Raw genomic sequence first — 16,028 nt, 5'->3', positions numbered from 1 at the left:
GATCTAAACATTAGTGAGTGTTAAGAAATATGAGAACAAAAAACTTTCTAACATATCAAGCTGCCAAAAATGAATAGACTATTTTGTGAGAGTGCTTCTGTGTGTGTCTAAGAAAATTCTCAAAGCAGACTGACTTAGAAAACACAATTTAGAAGATGCTACCGTGGTAACTGATATTAATAACAAAACTTAAATCCTAAAGTCTGTATTGTTCAAGAATCTCAAACTTGAAATTACTAAAAAAAAATGAAAGATGTAATACATAATGAATGTTATCAATTAACACCAAAAACTACTCAACTGTGGCCTAAGTCATCACAATTCAATGCTCTGCTTGACAAATTAGATGCACAAATATCTGCTGAATAAATGAATATATAATAATCTGTTACACGCCATAGTGGTTAGGTGCTAGAGTAATGGTCTTGGGTTGAAACCAAATTTCTGAACCATTGAAATAAATCAACTTGTTCACGTTACCCAAGAAAAATACCCCTTCCTCCTTTCACGGTGAAGGCTTTGCTTACTGGTTTGACATATAACCCATTTAAATATTTTAGCTATGTTATCTGCAAAGGCAAGGAAATTCCAACTCTCCTCTGCAAACAGGTTAAAAGACATTTAATGAATTCCTGACACCAAAAGAGCATGGAAAAGTAGGCTTTCTTAATTTGCCATCTCCAACAACCAAATAAAGAGCCTTCAGAATTTTTCTCCTTTACCATTATCACTATGGAAAATGATATTTTAAAACAGCATGTCTATACAAAAAAAACCAAGTATCTTCATTTAATCTGCAAAGGCCAGACATTCATCGAAAAAAAAAAAACCAATGTAGAGGAAAAGCATCACTAATATTCTACCACTATTATATAGGGTCACTGATGGTGTGGCCCAAAGGACATCATCCTTTGTCAGATTGTCCCAAAGAAGGCTAGAGTGATTCTCAATAATATGAAACTTCAAGACAGTGAAACTCTTCTGAAAAACCTTATTATTATAAAAACGAATCTAATGACAGTTTCTAGTTTAAGTCCTTACTTTGTGCCAAGAACTATTCTGAGTGTTTCATATGGGTTAATATCTCTTTTATCCTCACAACAATCCTGTAAGGTAAATATTCTTATCATCCTAATTTATAGATGAGGAAACTGAGACCTAGAGAGGTAAAGCAACTTGTACAAGATCACATAGCTAGTAAGTGGCAAAGCAAGCAGCCAACCTTTAGAGCCTAAATTCTTAGCCATTATTCACTACTATCCCTTTCTTAAGGAAAGGAAATGAAATGAAAACGCTGAATCCATAAAAGAGACTCTAAGCTTTCTAAAAGGCACTGCAAGAATAGCTGCAGAACAGTTATGATTGGTAAAAAAAAAACTGCAGTATATGAATTTAGATGATTTTCAACAAAAACCTATAGCTCATTCATTACAATACCAGCAATGATCAAGAGTCCTAGATAAGGAGATAATTAATAATCTACATCAAGACAATCAAATACTTTACAATAAGACATCTGACTCATGTAATCAGGAAACCCCACTGACATGGTTAAAAATGAATAGTCCAAGCAAGGCAAATTGGCATTCATCCAGGAGACTGATATATGGATACTAGAAAGGAGAGGGAGTTTCTTTTCATTTTTTTAATACAAACTGTATGAATGCAGGCATGGGAATGTTACATGCCATCTTTCATACCATACAGATACCCTGTCAGTGGCAGAATGAGGCCAACATACAAGTAGAACAAAGGCATATAAACCAAGTCATATTCAAGAGAAAGTCAGGAATTACACTATGAGAACACCACTTAAGACTCTGGATTTAACTGTTCTTCCAACCAAAACTAGATTGTGTAAGCCAGTAACTGCCTTTCCCCCTTAAACTAGCTTGAGTTGTGTTTCGTCACTGCAATAAAAAATCCCAATACATTTACAAACTCCAAGTATTTCATATTAGAAACTTTAAGGATGACCAAGTACAAGAAAGTGGCACTCTCCAACACTGCTGGAGAGTATAAACTGGTCCAAACTTTCTGGAAGTTTAGAGCAGACTTAAGAAACATCTGCTAAAGATAAAACAAGGTAAAGATACTTTCCATACATTTATCTAGCTTATTTTCAGCAGCCATACACATATGCCTCTTTCAGTAAACTTTTTTTACTCAGTGCTCTAAATATATAAAATTGGCAGGCACTAACTTTTCACATACCTTAAAGTAGGGCACTGGTTACTTTCAAGGCCAAGTACATGTGACATAGCTGTATTTATTAACAAAATATTTTTCTAGCTTGGTTCTAATAGACACTATAAATATTTCTGAAATTATAAAAAAAAAAAAAAAAGTTCGGGGGCGCCTGGGTGGCTCAGTTGGTTAAGCGACTGCCTTCAGCTCAGGTCATGATCCTGGAGTCCCGGGATCGAGTCCCGCATCGGGCTCCCTGCTCGGCAGGGAGCCTGCTTCTCCCTCTGACCCTCCCCCCTCTCATGCTCTCTATATCTCATTCTCTCTCTCAAATAAATAAAATCTTTAAAAAAAAATTTAAAAAATAAAAAAATAAAGTTCAAGATTCAAGAAAGTTCTAAAGTAGCACAAGGCATTTCCAAGCGTAAGAAAAATTCCTATGAAAAAGAGGACCTAGAAGAGGAAAATAATGACTTCCATAAAACCTTTTAAAAACCTTAAAATCTTTCTTTGCTTTTCTCTTTGTTCATTCATTTTTTGTTTCATTTGTTCATTCAAATACTTATTAAGAACTCATTGTGTGTGAGCATTCTCTTCCACACTGTAAGTTTCAAATTCAGTCTATTTGTGATCTTGCCCATTGAAATATGTTTCAATTTTTTAACTGAAAAAAGGGGAGGGGATCACTTTAGAGAAATCTGGTTAGCATCTTAATTTGTAAGATCTATAAGAACAGAAATACATCCCAACTCCTAAAGACTTAAAACTTTCTGCCTTTAAACCTTATGTTTATTTTTGGGCACCTGGGTGGCTCAGTTGGTTAAGCGACTGCCTTCGGCTCAGGTCATGATCCTGGAGACCCAGGATTGAGTCCCACATCGGGCTCCCTGCTCAGCAGGGAGTCTGCTTCTCCCTCTGACCCTCCCCCCTCTCGTGCTCTCTCTCTCTCTCAAGTAAATAAATAAAGACGTTAAAAAAAAAAAAAACCTTATGTTTATTTTTTTACCATACTATTTTTCAAGTGAAAAAACAGATTCTCACTATTAGGAAAAAAGAAGCATCACAGGGAATGGTCACTAATGAGTGAAAATTGCAATACTAAGTAGCAGACACTTAATTTCCCTAAATATATTGTGACTTTCAAAACAAGTAGGTGAAGAATCACAGTTAAATTATGTTCCATCACTAGAATTTTGTCCCATTTGCAAGACAAGAAATTTTGAAAATCACACTTTGAAATCATCTCTATGTTTAATATTATAACCAAATGAAATTTCAAAATGAAGAAACACTCATAAATGACAGTTGAGGTCACAGAACAACTAAAAGGTAACATGTTGGAGACCATTTGCTCATGAAAATAAGTCATTTCCATTATTTTTTAAAATCTTTTAAAATAAGTTACCAAGTAAGTGGGACTTTATCAACAACAAAACAGTTATAGACCATTTTAATTAAGGATTTTTCTGAAAACATACTGGCAAATCAAATCTTTCTAAGTCCCTAGAAAAACTTAATTCTCATTTTAAAGGAGCTTAACTTCACTTCTGATAAAGCTTCCCTGGCAACTGTTCTCTGTTGTTAACTTTAAGTTGGTTATTACACACAAACAAACCCTTAAAAACAACCTCCTCCACATGTCCATTATCATAAAAACAGAAAATAACAAATGTTGGGGAGGATATGGAGTAATAGGAACCCCTGTGCACTATTGGTGGAAATGTAAAATGGTGCAGCCACTATGTAAAACAGTATGGCAGTTCCTCAAAAAAAATCAAAAATAGAATTACCATATGATCCAGCAACATACTTCTGGGGATATATCCAAAAGAACTGAAAACAAGATCTTAAAGAGATATTTGCATACCCCTGTTCATAGCAGCAGTATTCAAAATAGCCAACAGGTGGAAGCAACCTAAGTGTCCACCGAAAGATGAATGAACAAAATGTGGTATTTATTAGCCTTTTTTAAAAAGAAGGAAATTTTCACACATGCCTACAACACGGGTGAATCTTGAGGACATTATGCTAAGTGAAATAAACCAGTCACAAAAAGACAAAAACTGCATGATTCCACGTATATAAGGTATTTAGCAGTCAAATTCAGAAACAGAGAGTAGAATGATGGTTGTCAGGAACTAGGAGAGGGAAACTGGGAGACTTGTTTAATGGTTATAGTTTCATTTTTACAAGGTAGAAAAAATTCTGGTTACACAATGTGAATATACTTAACACTCGAACTGTACACCTAGAAATGTCTAAGATGGGAATTTTTACATTAGATGGGTTTTTGTTTTTAACCACAATTTAAAAAAAAACCCTCACAATCACTTCAAAAGCTATGGAAAAGCAAGTCATGAGGAAATCACTTAAATTTTCTTCTTATAAAATTTAGATTTTATGCTTTACATTTTTCTGAAAGGGTCATGTCTGGCAAATAATATGCGTTTGATAGTTTTTATTGCAAAAAACATTAATTTTATTTCTTTTTAAAGATTTTATTTATTTATTTGAGAGAGAGAATGAGATAGAGCATGAGAGGGGGGACGGTCAGAGGGAGAAGCAGACTCCCTGCTGAGCAGGGAGCCTGATGCGGACTGGATCCTGGGACTCCAGGATCATGACCTGAGCCGAAGGCAGTTGCTTAACCAACTGAGCTACCCAGGTGCCCCAAAACATGAATTTTAATATAAAACTCACTACACATACAAAATAGTTAATTCTCTTTTTTTAAAGATTTTATTTCTTCTAGAGAGAGAGAGTACAGGGGGAGGGGCGGAGGGAGAGGGAGAGAATCTCAAGCGGACTCCCCACCAGTGGAGAGGTGATGGGCTGGATCTCAGGACCCTGAGTTCATGACCTGAGCAGAAATCAAGAGTCAGATGCTTAACCAACTGAGCCACCCAGGCACTCCCCCAAATAGTTAATTCTTGATGCTCCAAGAAATAGAGAGGAATAAAATTATTTTTAAAATTCCAAGATCTAGTTATTTCAAAAATTCTTGCCAAACTTTTACCAAAAATACTAAGCAACATGACTGACTTATCTTAGCTTCAGAATTTTTTTCAAGCTCTGCAGTTAAGCAGAAAACATACATAACACATACACTACAAGTAGCAGAAGGCTGGCTAAAATCCACCAGTTGGATAATTAGTTCCATCATTAAAAAAAAAAGAAACAAGATTAAAAAAAAAGAATGTTCTTATGAATTAAAATTAATTTCTTAATAGAAAACGAATCCAACAACACATTTATATTATTTTCTCCTACGTTAGAAACCCTTATGTTAACAATCTTAGAAACAAGTAAGTAACAATCTTAGTAAGAAAATCGCATTTCGGAAATAATTAAATTAAATATTAAATTTTATTTTATATTTATTATATATATGCATATATATTATAATAAGATAAATTATATTTTAAGAGGACAAATCTATGAACAAACACTAATCTAACCAAATCTTTAACATCCACATATGGTAACAGTTTTTTTCACCACCAAACATAATCAACTGTTATGAGTTCTTCAGAAAACATCAGTAGAGACTAATCTCTCTCAGCCTCTTATACACTATTCTTAACATACAATAATAGAATATAACCACTATGTCTTAACTTTGAACCCACACAAAGATAATGGAAATCACCAGGTAGAAAGATTGGACATTCCCCAAACTGCACAAAATGCTTTGTAGTGGACCACAGGAATGAACTACCACAGAAAAGTAAAAGAATGCATGGAACATAGATTTCATACAAATCAAGCCTCAAAAATCAGACTAACATACAGTGTGAAGCCTTGCCTTGAGGCAGAAGCCAATAGTCTTAACTGGAAAAATTCAAAAGCAAGGTTTTTCTATCATGTAGGTTCACATACTTTACTGGGAGTATTTTATTAACTCGTCATGTTTAGCAAAGGTAAGTATTTATAAAATTGTCTACTCTAAATTGTGGTGTCAAGACAAAAAATGTTTTAAGTTACCACCACTCCTAAGACTGCAGTGCATTGCACATACCTTGCTGAAATGAACTTTAAGAGTAGTGTACGTCTTTATGACTCTAGTCTCTGAAATCCAGAGTAAATTCAAGTTTCAAGCGGCCTATTTGGGGAGGAAAGGGGCATAAGAAATTGTGAAGAAGGGGGCCTAGAGTAGACAGAGAACAGATGCTCAAGAAGAATTGATGCTAGATGCCAACATAACCCAGGGATGTACTGTTTTAGCTGGAAAAGAACCGCCCCCCCTTAAATCTGAATCCAATGTTAGTCTTTTCATTTTTAGGAGATTTAGAAAAGATGCATGAAGGTGGGGAGAAGAACTAACACAAGAAATATTTGGTAACACCTGCAAAAAAAGGGTTTTTAAGTGCTATGGAAGTTCAAACTAGAACTTGAATAGGTAACGACTATTTTCAATTACAGTGTTACCAAGCTTCCTAAACCAGACAGACAGTGAACATTACCTCATTTAATCCTCACAATAACCTCTGAGGTGGTTGCTATTATTATCATCATTTCAAAAGGAAGAAATAGGCTCAGAAGCATTCAGTAACTTGCCCAAGCTCACAAAGCTAACAAGTGAAAAAACTGGACTGTTAGTTTTAACTAAGAGGTGTCTGGGTCCAGATCCTATGCTACCAGGCATGTTCTTCTTCAAAAAAGAAGAAAATCAAAGTAAAATTATAACAAGAAAAAAGCTTACTAATAAATGAGAGAGCTTCTTGACTTTTAATGACCAAAAGTTAAAAGAAGTTAAGAAATGTCCATTCTTAGAAATTTTACTTTAATGATCCAATAACTGGTTTTGGATACTGAAGGAGTCTGGCCTGAAACCTGAAAGAGAACCATGAACCTCTTAACCTTCCCTTGAAATCTAAAAATCGATATTAATGTGCTACTAAGTCCAGCCCCTACCTACTGCTAAGGAATCAACATGAAATTCCCTGTTAAACCCATTATAACCATACCCATCCTCTGTTCTGGTTTCTTCCAATGCTTCAGTTTTTTATTTTCCTAGACCTCCTTTAAAGAAGACAAATTTGTCCCCCCAGCCTGGGCCCTAGAGCACATTTAAAATGGAAAAACTGTAAGGAGAAAATACCTTGCCCTGTAATCTCTCAATTACCTCTTCAAAAAGTTTTAAAATTATTAGTTAGAAAATGATTTAAAAAATCTTTAAAAAATAGCATCTAAAAGTTGTTGCGTAGCCACTTATTAACTTATTTGTAACTTTTCAGTTACAAGAATCTCTATATTAAGAAATATGACTCAATCTGATCCAAGTTTGCTGAATTTTCAAATGAGAATATTTTGAAAATAACAGATGGGACTGAGCAACATCTAAGAACTAGTGTAGAATTGGGAGTGATGCACAGTAACTAATTAATTCATTTATATTAAAGCTGCTTGTGATATCCCAACTGATGAACTGCAAAGGAAAAATGAGTATAATATTGCATATAAAAAGGGATTGGTGCATAACTTGATGCACAATATTAAGTATGATTCAACATATAATAAGGACTGAAAATTGGCACTACACGGAGGTAATCTGCTTTACGTTTATAATCTAGCAGCCTCATCATTTCATCAAAAGCACTGTAATCACTTCTGCAAAATTAATTGCAATTAATTCCTGTCAACTCTTGGAATTAAAAGTCTAGACCTGTTTGAATTTTATAAGAGCTTTCTCTGGTGTACACAAACTGAGAATTTATCATTCCACTAAATAAGGATCAAAATGGTATCTACAAAACAGCAACAACACAAGTTTATCTTCTGCTGATACTGATTAGGGAAGTTAATCTCTTCCAGAAGAGTGGAAGGACTTTAAGGAGTAAAGCCAGTCTACTAACCACAACTATTATAAATCTCCAATTCCTTAAAATGATTTCCACAAAGGTTAAAATACCAGAAGTGCACCAAATTGTGCGTGTGTGTGTGTGTGTGTGTGTGTGTGTGGAATCACTCTTAATCCCACTGGTTCCACTTACAATTCTTAATCCCATAATGTACTACCTAGACTCAAACTTTAAAGTGTTTTAAAAACTTGCATTAAATTCTAACAGAATGATTATTTACGTCGGATATATCTAGAAGGTTTTCCTTTAATATACTTCACTTTCATGAAAATAAGTGTTCTAAAAACGTTGATGCTACATTTCATTTGCTGCGATCATTTTTTTTTCAATTTCATTAATATTGTTCGCCTAAATTCAGCCAACCGCTACATTTTCAGTAAGATACTTTTTTTTTTTTTTAAAGATTTTATTTATTTATTCGAGACAGAGAGAATGAGAGACAGAGAGCATGAGAAGGAGGAAGGTCAGAGGGAGAAGCAGACTCCCTGCCGAGCAGGGAGCCCGACGCGGGACTCGATCCCGGGACTCCAGGATCACGACCTGAGCCGAAGGCAGTCGCTTAACCAACTGAGCCACCCAGGCGCCCTCAGTAAGATACTTTTAAGAATGAATGAGGCACATATTAATTTATAACGTCTGGGCTCTCTTAACAGCTGATACAAACACAAGTATCCAATTCTGATGCTCTCTTTAAAATGTTACGATTTCTCCAAATTCCCGTTACTCTCTCAGTCTAGACAAGTTTTTCAAGGCAATTAAAACAAAACAAAACAAAACCTGCACGTGCAAACTAAAGTTAGCATCTTCAGGCCACCGCGACAAATCCCTAATGCACAAAGGCAAAGACCCCCGCCGCGGCGAGACAACCGAACAGCCAGATCGCATCCGACCACGCGAGCCCCTCGGTCGGAAACCCAGGGCCCCGAGCCCACTGGGAAGCCAGGACCAGTGTGCAGGGTCCGCCCCGGGGCCGAGTTTTCAATGGAACCGGAGAGAATGGGGGCGGGAAGGAGCGGAAGCTCGGGTGCATACGGCGGCGACTGAGCTGCGGCTCGTTTCTCCTGCCGGGGTTTTCGGGCTAGGGGAAGTCCACCCGGATGGGGGTAGAGAGCGAGCCGGGTTTTCAAGGCGGGCAGGAGGGTGGTGCGAGGCCCAGGCGGCAGGGAGGGGGGCTAACAGGGCTCAGCCCCCGGCCCCGAAAGCACTTTCGATGCGTCTCCCACCCCCCACGACAAGATGGCGACGTGGGCAGCGGGGGAGCACGGCCGGCGAGGCTGGGGGAGAGGGGAGGGGAGAAGAGGCAGAAACAAAAAGGCGCCCCCCCCACCCCGGGACGCTGGGGCTGGCCCGCCAGCCCGTGGTGGCGGGCGGGCGGGGGCACCGGCGGAGAACGCGGCCGGCGGAGGAAATGGGCTTACTTTTTCTTGTCGTTCGCGCCGCCGGCGCCCTCCATGGCGAATCGGTTTCCGCGAAGCCTTTACGGCCGGCCGCCCCCAGGCTCGTTCCGGCCTAAGCGTTGGCTCCCTCCACACGCGAGGAGAGACGGGGAGGCACGTCCAGAGGTGGGAGGTGCAAGGCGGGAAACCCCTCGTAAAACACAAGCAGGAGGAGCAGGCGGCAATCGCAAGGGTCCAGATCCAGCTCCGAAGAGCCTCCCCTTGGGCTGCTTGTCAAGGCCCGGCCCGACGCACTGGCCGAAGCAGCGACGAGGCCGATCCTCGCGTCCCCTCAGACCAGGCGGCTCTGTGCACTGAGGAGCTGAGGCAGCGGCAGGGGGCGGGCAAGGGCGGAGGCGCGCTCGGCGGCGCGCAGGGGATGGAGGGAGGAGAGTGTCGGGGGCGCGCCCGCCCGCGGAGCCCAGCTCGCGCTCACGCAAGCCCGCCTCACCTGAGGGGAGGCGGGTTCCCTGAGAGCCAATGGCGAGCGACGCAGGCGGCCAGTCCCACCCCAGCCCACGTCTGTCTCAGCCAATCAGGAGGCGGTCAGCTGAGGCACAGCTGGGACGCGCTACCGCGCTCACGTGCTCGTCTGTGTGCAGCTGCGGAGGAAAGAGAAAGGAGCTGGGGTGCGGCCAACCTGGGTCTGGGGACGCTCTGCCTTCTCCTAGGGAAAGCAGCGGCTGGCTTTGGGAGGCGCTGCTGAGAAGGGATTTCGGTTTTTGGGTCTCAAGCCTGCATCACATTTCCTCCTCCCGGTGCAGCGAGTCTCCTGCTCTCTTTCTCTTCTATGGCTGTGTTGTGCAGGGTTGCCGCCAGCTCCGCTGAGCTCCAGTTTAACAAAGCGGACTTTTCGCGTCGCGGCAGAAAACCTTTTCGACCCTTTGCTTAGATGTGTTACAGTGGGGTTTTTCTTGCCGGGTTATCCCAACCACGGGCCATGTCACCAACCGCACTCTTTAGCATGGAACACAAGGGTACTCTCCTTGTTCACTAAGTTTTTCTGTGATGAAGTTTGATTACTGAATAAATGCAAATAAAAATATAAAGCGAACAAACCCCTAATGCTGTAAACTTCTCAAGGGAAGTAGTTAAGGTAGCAGGGAAGTCTTAAAATCTGAAATTATCTTAGCATTTACAAATAGGTGTAAGTGGCTTTAATAAAAGCATAAACCAGAAATTCAGGGAAAGAGGAGGAAAATGGCTTTAAGTGGACTTTCATTTTACTTTCTCGTTGTTTGTAAGAGAGCCAAAAATAATCTTAGACTGGGAAAAAAAGGAAGAAGACCCTTAGTTTGATACTGATCACCTTTAATTCACTGTGTAGACTGAAAAGAGGAAGGATTCTCCAAACCCACCACCCAGGCTTGGGCCAGGAGGGGATTGCTGAACCGGAGTAACTCGATATGGTGGCGGCCAGTATCGTCTGTTTGCTAACCTGACTTTGCAATGTGCTGTATAAAACATCATTTTTTGACTTGGAAAGTATTATTTCAAGGCTGTCAGTCTTTTAAACGAAAAAAGAATGTATTTTGAGTTCAACAAAGAATCATTGACCTTATATTTCCACTGGACACTGGATTATTTTACTGCTCACATTTGCCTTATTAGTTATATTGTTACAATCCAGCTTTGAGTTGTATATTATTGTGGATATCTATAGTGGATTCAGTTATATTGATGCGTAAAAACAAAGGTTTACATAACATAGCACTAAACTTAACAACTGATTCACAAAGCACCTCATTTTAACTGGTCAGTAGTCCCATGAAAATATAAAGATTGATCTTAACGTTAGTTGTGTTTTTGTTTTTTTTTAGATTTACGTTGCTGAATGATATGTTTTCTTTAAAAATACCATTGGAAATGCCTGAAAAGAGGAAAGGACCAAAAATATTTACTCATGTTTTGTTTTTTAATTGTGAAAACGATGACTCCGTAAAATACAAACCTTTTAAGTTAACATTCTGAAAACTCAATGTTAAACATAGTTTTGCCAGTCAGGAGTGAGTTTGAATACAGACTCTGACACTAACAAGTTATTTAATCTTAGTGCCTCAGTTTATTCATTTATGTCTATGTCACAGAACTATGGCATAATTCAGCGAGATAATACATTGTAAAGCACTTAGAACAATTCCTGGCACATAGTAAGCAGTCAATAAATGTTAGCATTAGTATTGTTGGTGGGTTTTTTTTCCATTCTTCTTCTTACTCTTACCCCCAAATTTGTGCCTCTGCTAGTCATAATTACTTGGGCTTCTGCCACAGTTCAGCTAGTTTTAACTATCCAAGAATGCCTATTATGTTAATATAAGTCCATATATATTCTCTATTTTCAACTTTGGAACTGCCCACGGGGTTCCCATTCTTGTATGTAAACATAATGGCAGAGACCTTCAATCAGTTCCTTTCTCGTTATACTTGTAAGAAATTCTCTTTAGCCAGTAATTATAGCCAAAGTGTATAATGTTTGTTACATCAAAAAAAAGAGCATTTTTAAAAAAAGATTTTATTTATTTGCCAGAGAGAGAGAGAACAAGAGAGAGAGCACAAGCAGGGGGAGCGGCAGGCAGAGGGAGAAGCAGGCTCCCTGCTCAGTGGGGAGTCCAATGCGGGGCTCCATCCCAGGACCCTGGGATCATGACGTGAGCCAAAGGCAGACACAACAGAATGAGCCACCCAGGCACCCAAGAGCATTTTGTAATAGCAAATCTAAATCACTGAAAAAAATTTTGAGCATTTCAAAAGTTTAAAGCAGAAGGATAATTCAATCAGCAGAAGATATTTTTGAACATTCATTAAATTTGCCCCCAAAATGTGTAGAATATGCTATTTTACGTATGTGTGAAAAAATATGTATGTATATATGTTTATACACACACATACATATATGAGCATGGAAAGCAGTAATATTCAACCAATTTGTTTTCACATAATTACAAATGAGCCAAATAGTATTCCATAATCCAATCAATCCTGTTAAGTAACAGAATTTGAAAAAGCCAAGTTTTCTGCGGGATAAAATTTTAAATCATCCTCTTTACAACCACCTATCAATAAATGTATTTAGGTTATTACAATTTAAATAATCCTTAATGAACAGTCTTATTCATTCACCTTGTAATTTTTGTAAGTGTCCAAATTTGAATCCAAAATACCTTGGAGAACTTTCTACGTAGACTGATGATGACTTACAAACGACTTGACTCTTAACCCATATTAGTAGGAAGCAGGAAGTTGGGCAGTGACTGAGGAGGAGGCAAGGTAAAACTTGAAATTTGGATTACCACTAAATAATATGGAGCATTGATGCTTTTAAAGAGTGAAACACATCAGATTCAGATAGTTTAGAATGTATCAAATTATATGGGAAGAACTTGTGATCAATTCATGATTCTTGTCTTATTATTACCCTTAGTTCCTCCCCCACCTTCGACCTATTGTATTATAAGAACAGTAACATACGGAAAAAAGCAGATCATTGGAAAGAAAGTGCTTAGCAGACAACTGACATTAAAAATCCTTTGTTTTTTCTTTCAAGAATCAAAACAAAATAAATATATATATTTGTCTGAGTTTGCAGAGAATAAGAATAGCCTGAAAATTTGCCACTAGCGCTTTTTAATTATGATAGAGATTTTAAGCACAATTTTACAGAGAAATGCTGAAGGATTTTCAGTTTCTGGTCCAACATGTAAAGTGCTTGGAAGCTCCCATTCTCACAGTAAGAAAATAAAGCTGAACAAACTGAAAACCAACAACTCTTCTTAGATCCCTCAGAGAATTGAGGTCACTGGGCAAACTGTTGCCCTGAAAACTGGAGAGACAGACGGATAGAGAGAATCGCAGCTTACCAGAAGATCACAGTTTACCAGGAGTGGAAGCCAGCAGCTGAAGCCAACATGACAGTTGGAGCAAATATCAGTAGGAATATTTTAAATTCTAATTGTGGAATTGCTGAAGGCTCTGTGTGGACCTGCTTGAGAGCTAAAAACTCAGGGGTTCAGCCTTAGAGGGGTCCCACAACTTTTTTGAGTTTTACCTTCAGGAACCCTAATAAATTCTCACTGTGAAGATCTGAGAAATCTTCATGGGGAAAGGGAAAAGTAACTTTTAAAAATATTCCCAGAGCACTCTGTTCTTAACAAGATCTGCCCTCAAAGGAAACTATTTTGCCAGAGCCTAACTGACCTTGGGGAGGGGAAACACCCAACTCCAGCCCCCTCTAGCCTTCAACATAGGAGAGTGGAAATAACTCAGGCTCACTAAAAGTCTGAGCACTCATCAGAGGACTATAGAATGCTTTCCTTCCTCCCACACCTGACCATACTACCACATCAGTAAGGCTTTTGTGTAATAGTAGGGAATTGCTGCTAAAAAACAGCAAACCTCAGACCCCATTTAAAGAGTCACTTAGGGACATCCAAAGACAACAAGAGAAACAAAAACAAGGACCCAAGAGGCAATTTTAGCCTCAGACACCACAGCTACAGCAAACAATAATGCAGCCTTTTAGCCAGATAAACATAAAACTAAATCTGCCTAACTTCCTTTGACCTGATATAGTATGTCTGGCTTTCAACAAAAAAATTTACAAGACATACTAAAAGGCAAGAAACACAATCTGAAGACCTAAACCAAACATCAAAATGAGACTCAGATATGGCAGAGATTTTGGAATTAGCAGACCAGGAGTTTAAAATAGCTATGATCAATGTGCTAAGGGTTCTAATGGAAAAGGTGAACGACATGCAAGAACAGATAGGAAATATAAGCAATGACATGAAAAAATGCTGGAAATGAAAAACAATGTAACAGAAATAAAGAATGATTTGGGTGGGCTCATCAGTAGACTGGACACAGCTGAGGAGAGAATGAAAGCTTGAAAGTATATCAGTACAAACTTCCAAAGGAAGACAAAGGAGACAAATTAATGACAAAGATGGAACAAAATATCCAAGAACTGTGCAACAATTACAAAAGGTTTAAATGGAAATACCAGAAGGAGAAAAGAGAGAAACACAAGAAATGTTTGAAGAACTAATGACTGAAAATTTTCCAAAGTTAATGACAGACAGCAAATCACAAATCCAGGAAGCTCAGAGAATACCAAGTGGGATAAATACTAAAAAAGCTACAGTCAGATATAGCATATTCACACTGCAGAGAACCAAAGACAAAGAGAAAAAGTTTTAAAGAAGCTAAGTAGGGGGTTGTGTGGAAATACCTTACCTATAGAGGAGGAAGAATAAGAATTACATTGTTCTTCTCTTCAGAGATCTTGCAAGCAAGAAGACAGTGGAGTGAAATGTTTAAAGTGTTGAAGGAAGAAAACATACTGACCTAGAATGTTCCCAGTGAAATCGTCCTTCAAAAGTGAAGGACAAATAAAAATGAAAAAATTTCTTGCAAATAGACCTGCCTTGCAAGAAATGTTAAAAGAAGTTTTTCAGAGACAAAGAAAATAATATGGGTTAGAAACTTAAATCTAGGGGCACCTGGGTGGCTTAGTCATTAAGCGTCTGCCTTCAGCTCAGGTCATGATCCCAGGGTCCTGGGATCGAGCCCCACATCGGGCTCCCTGCTCAGCGGGAAGGCTGCTTCTCCCTCTCCCACTCCCCCTGCTTGTGTTCCTGCTTTCGCTCTCTCTTTCTGTGAAATAAATAAATAAAATCTTAAAACAAAAAAGAAACTTAAATCTACATAAAGGAAGAGTGTTACAGAAAAAATAAATGAAGGTAAAATATTTTTTTAAATTTTTCTTAGTTGTTCTAGCAAATAGTTTGTTCAGAAACATAATAGTAAAGATATATTCAATGATTATACCTCATGGACAAATGAAATGATTGGCAGCAATGTTAAAAAGGACAGAAGGGAGGAATGGGGAAAACTCTCATAAGGTATTTGCATTACTGGTGAAAAAGTATAATGTTACTTGAAAGTGGACTTGGATTAGTCATAAATGCACATTGCAAACTCTAGGGTAACCACTAGTTTTTTTATCCCACCTCTGGCCTCACCCCTTTCCTGGGCCCAAGTTTTTTTTTTCTTCATCTAATTAAAAAGATAGGAGGAAAAAATGTAATCATATAAAATAAATCAGATGAAATGTTCATTTTTTAAAAATTTTTTATTGTTACGGTAATCACCATACATAACATCATTAGCTTTAGACGGAGTGTTCCATGATTCATTGTTTGTGCATAACACCCAGTGCTCCATGCAGAATGTGCCCTCCTTAATACCCATCACCAGGCTAACCCATCCTCCCACCCCCTTCCCCTCTAGAACCCTCGGGTTGTTTTTCAGAGTCCATCGTCTCTCATGGTTCGTCTACCCCTCCGATTTCCCCCGCTTCATTCTTCCCCTCCTGCTACCTTCTTCTTCTTCTTTTTTTTTTTTTCTTAACATATATTGCATTATTTGTTTCAGAGGTACAGATCTGAGATTCAACAGTCTTGCACAATTCACAGCACTTACCAGAGCACATACCCTCCCCAGTGTCTATCACCCAGTCACCCCATCCCTCCCACCCCACCCC

The 16,028-nt window shown here is 38.8% G+C and overlaps 1 protein-coding gene across 2 annotated transcripts in view; it reads right to left on the bottom strand.

Moving 5' to 3' along the window:
- HIF1A (hypoxia inducible factor 1 subunit alpha) overlaps positions 1-9,830 on the bottom strand; it is a 39,512-nt gene extending 29,682 nt beyond the window's left edge. The window contains exon 1 of one of the 2 annotated variants that reach the window (XM_054513744.2): positions 9,467-9,830. Coding sequence is in view for 1 of the 2 variants with exons in the window: in XM_045900998.3 (XP_045756954.1) it covers positions 9,467-9,501 (35 nt within the window). In the remaining variant the exon portion in view is untranslated. The remainder of the gene's footprint in view (positions 1-9,466) is intronic. The other variant, XM_045900998.3, reaches the window with a different exon arrangement.
- Positions 9,831-16,028: the final 6,198 nt, after the last annotated feature.

Source organism: Mirounga angustirostris, unplaced genomic scaffold, assembly GCF_029215605.1.
Source record: "Mirounga angustirostris isolate CCGP_5_RB_7025 unplaced genomic scaffold, mMirAng1.0.hap1 SCAF_9, whole genome shotgun sequence".
NCBI classification, from domain to species: domain Eukaryota; kingdom Metazoa; phylum Chordata; class Mammalia; order Carnivora; family Phocidae; genus Mirounga; species Mirounga angustirostris.
This window is presented reverse-complemented; position numbering and strand designations above follow the sequence as displayed.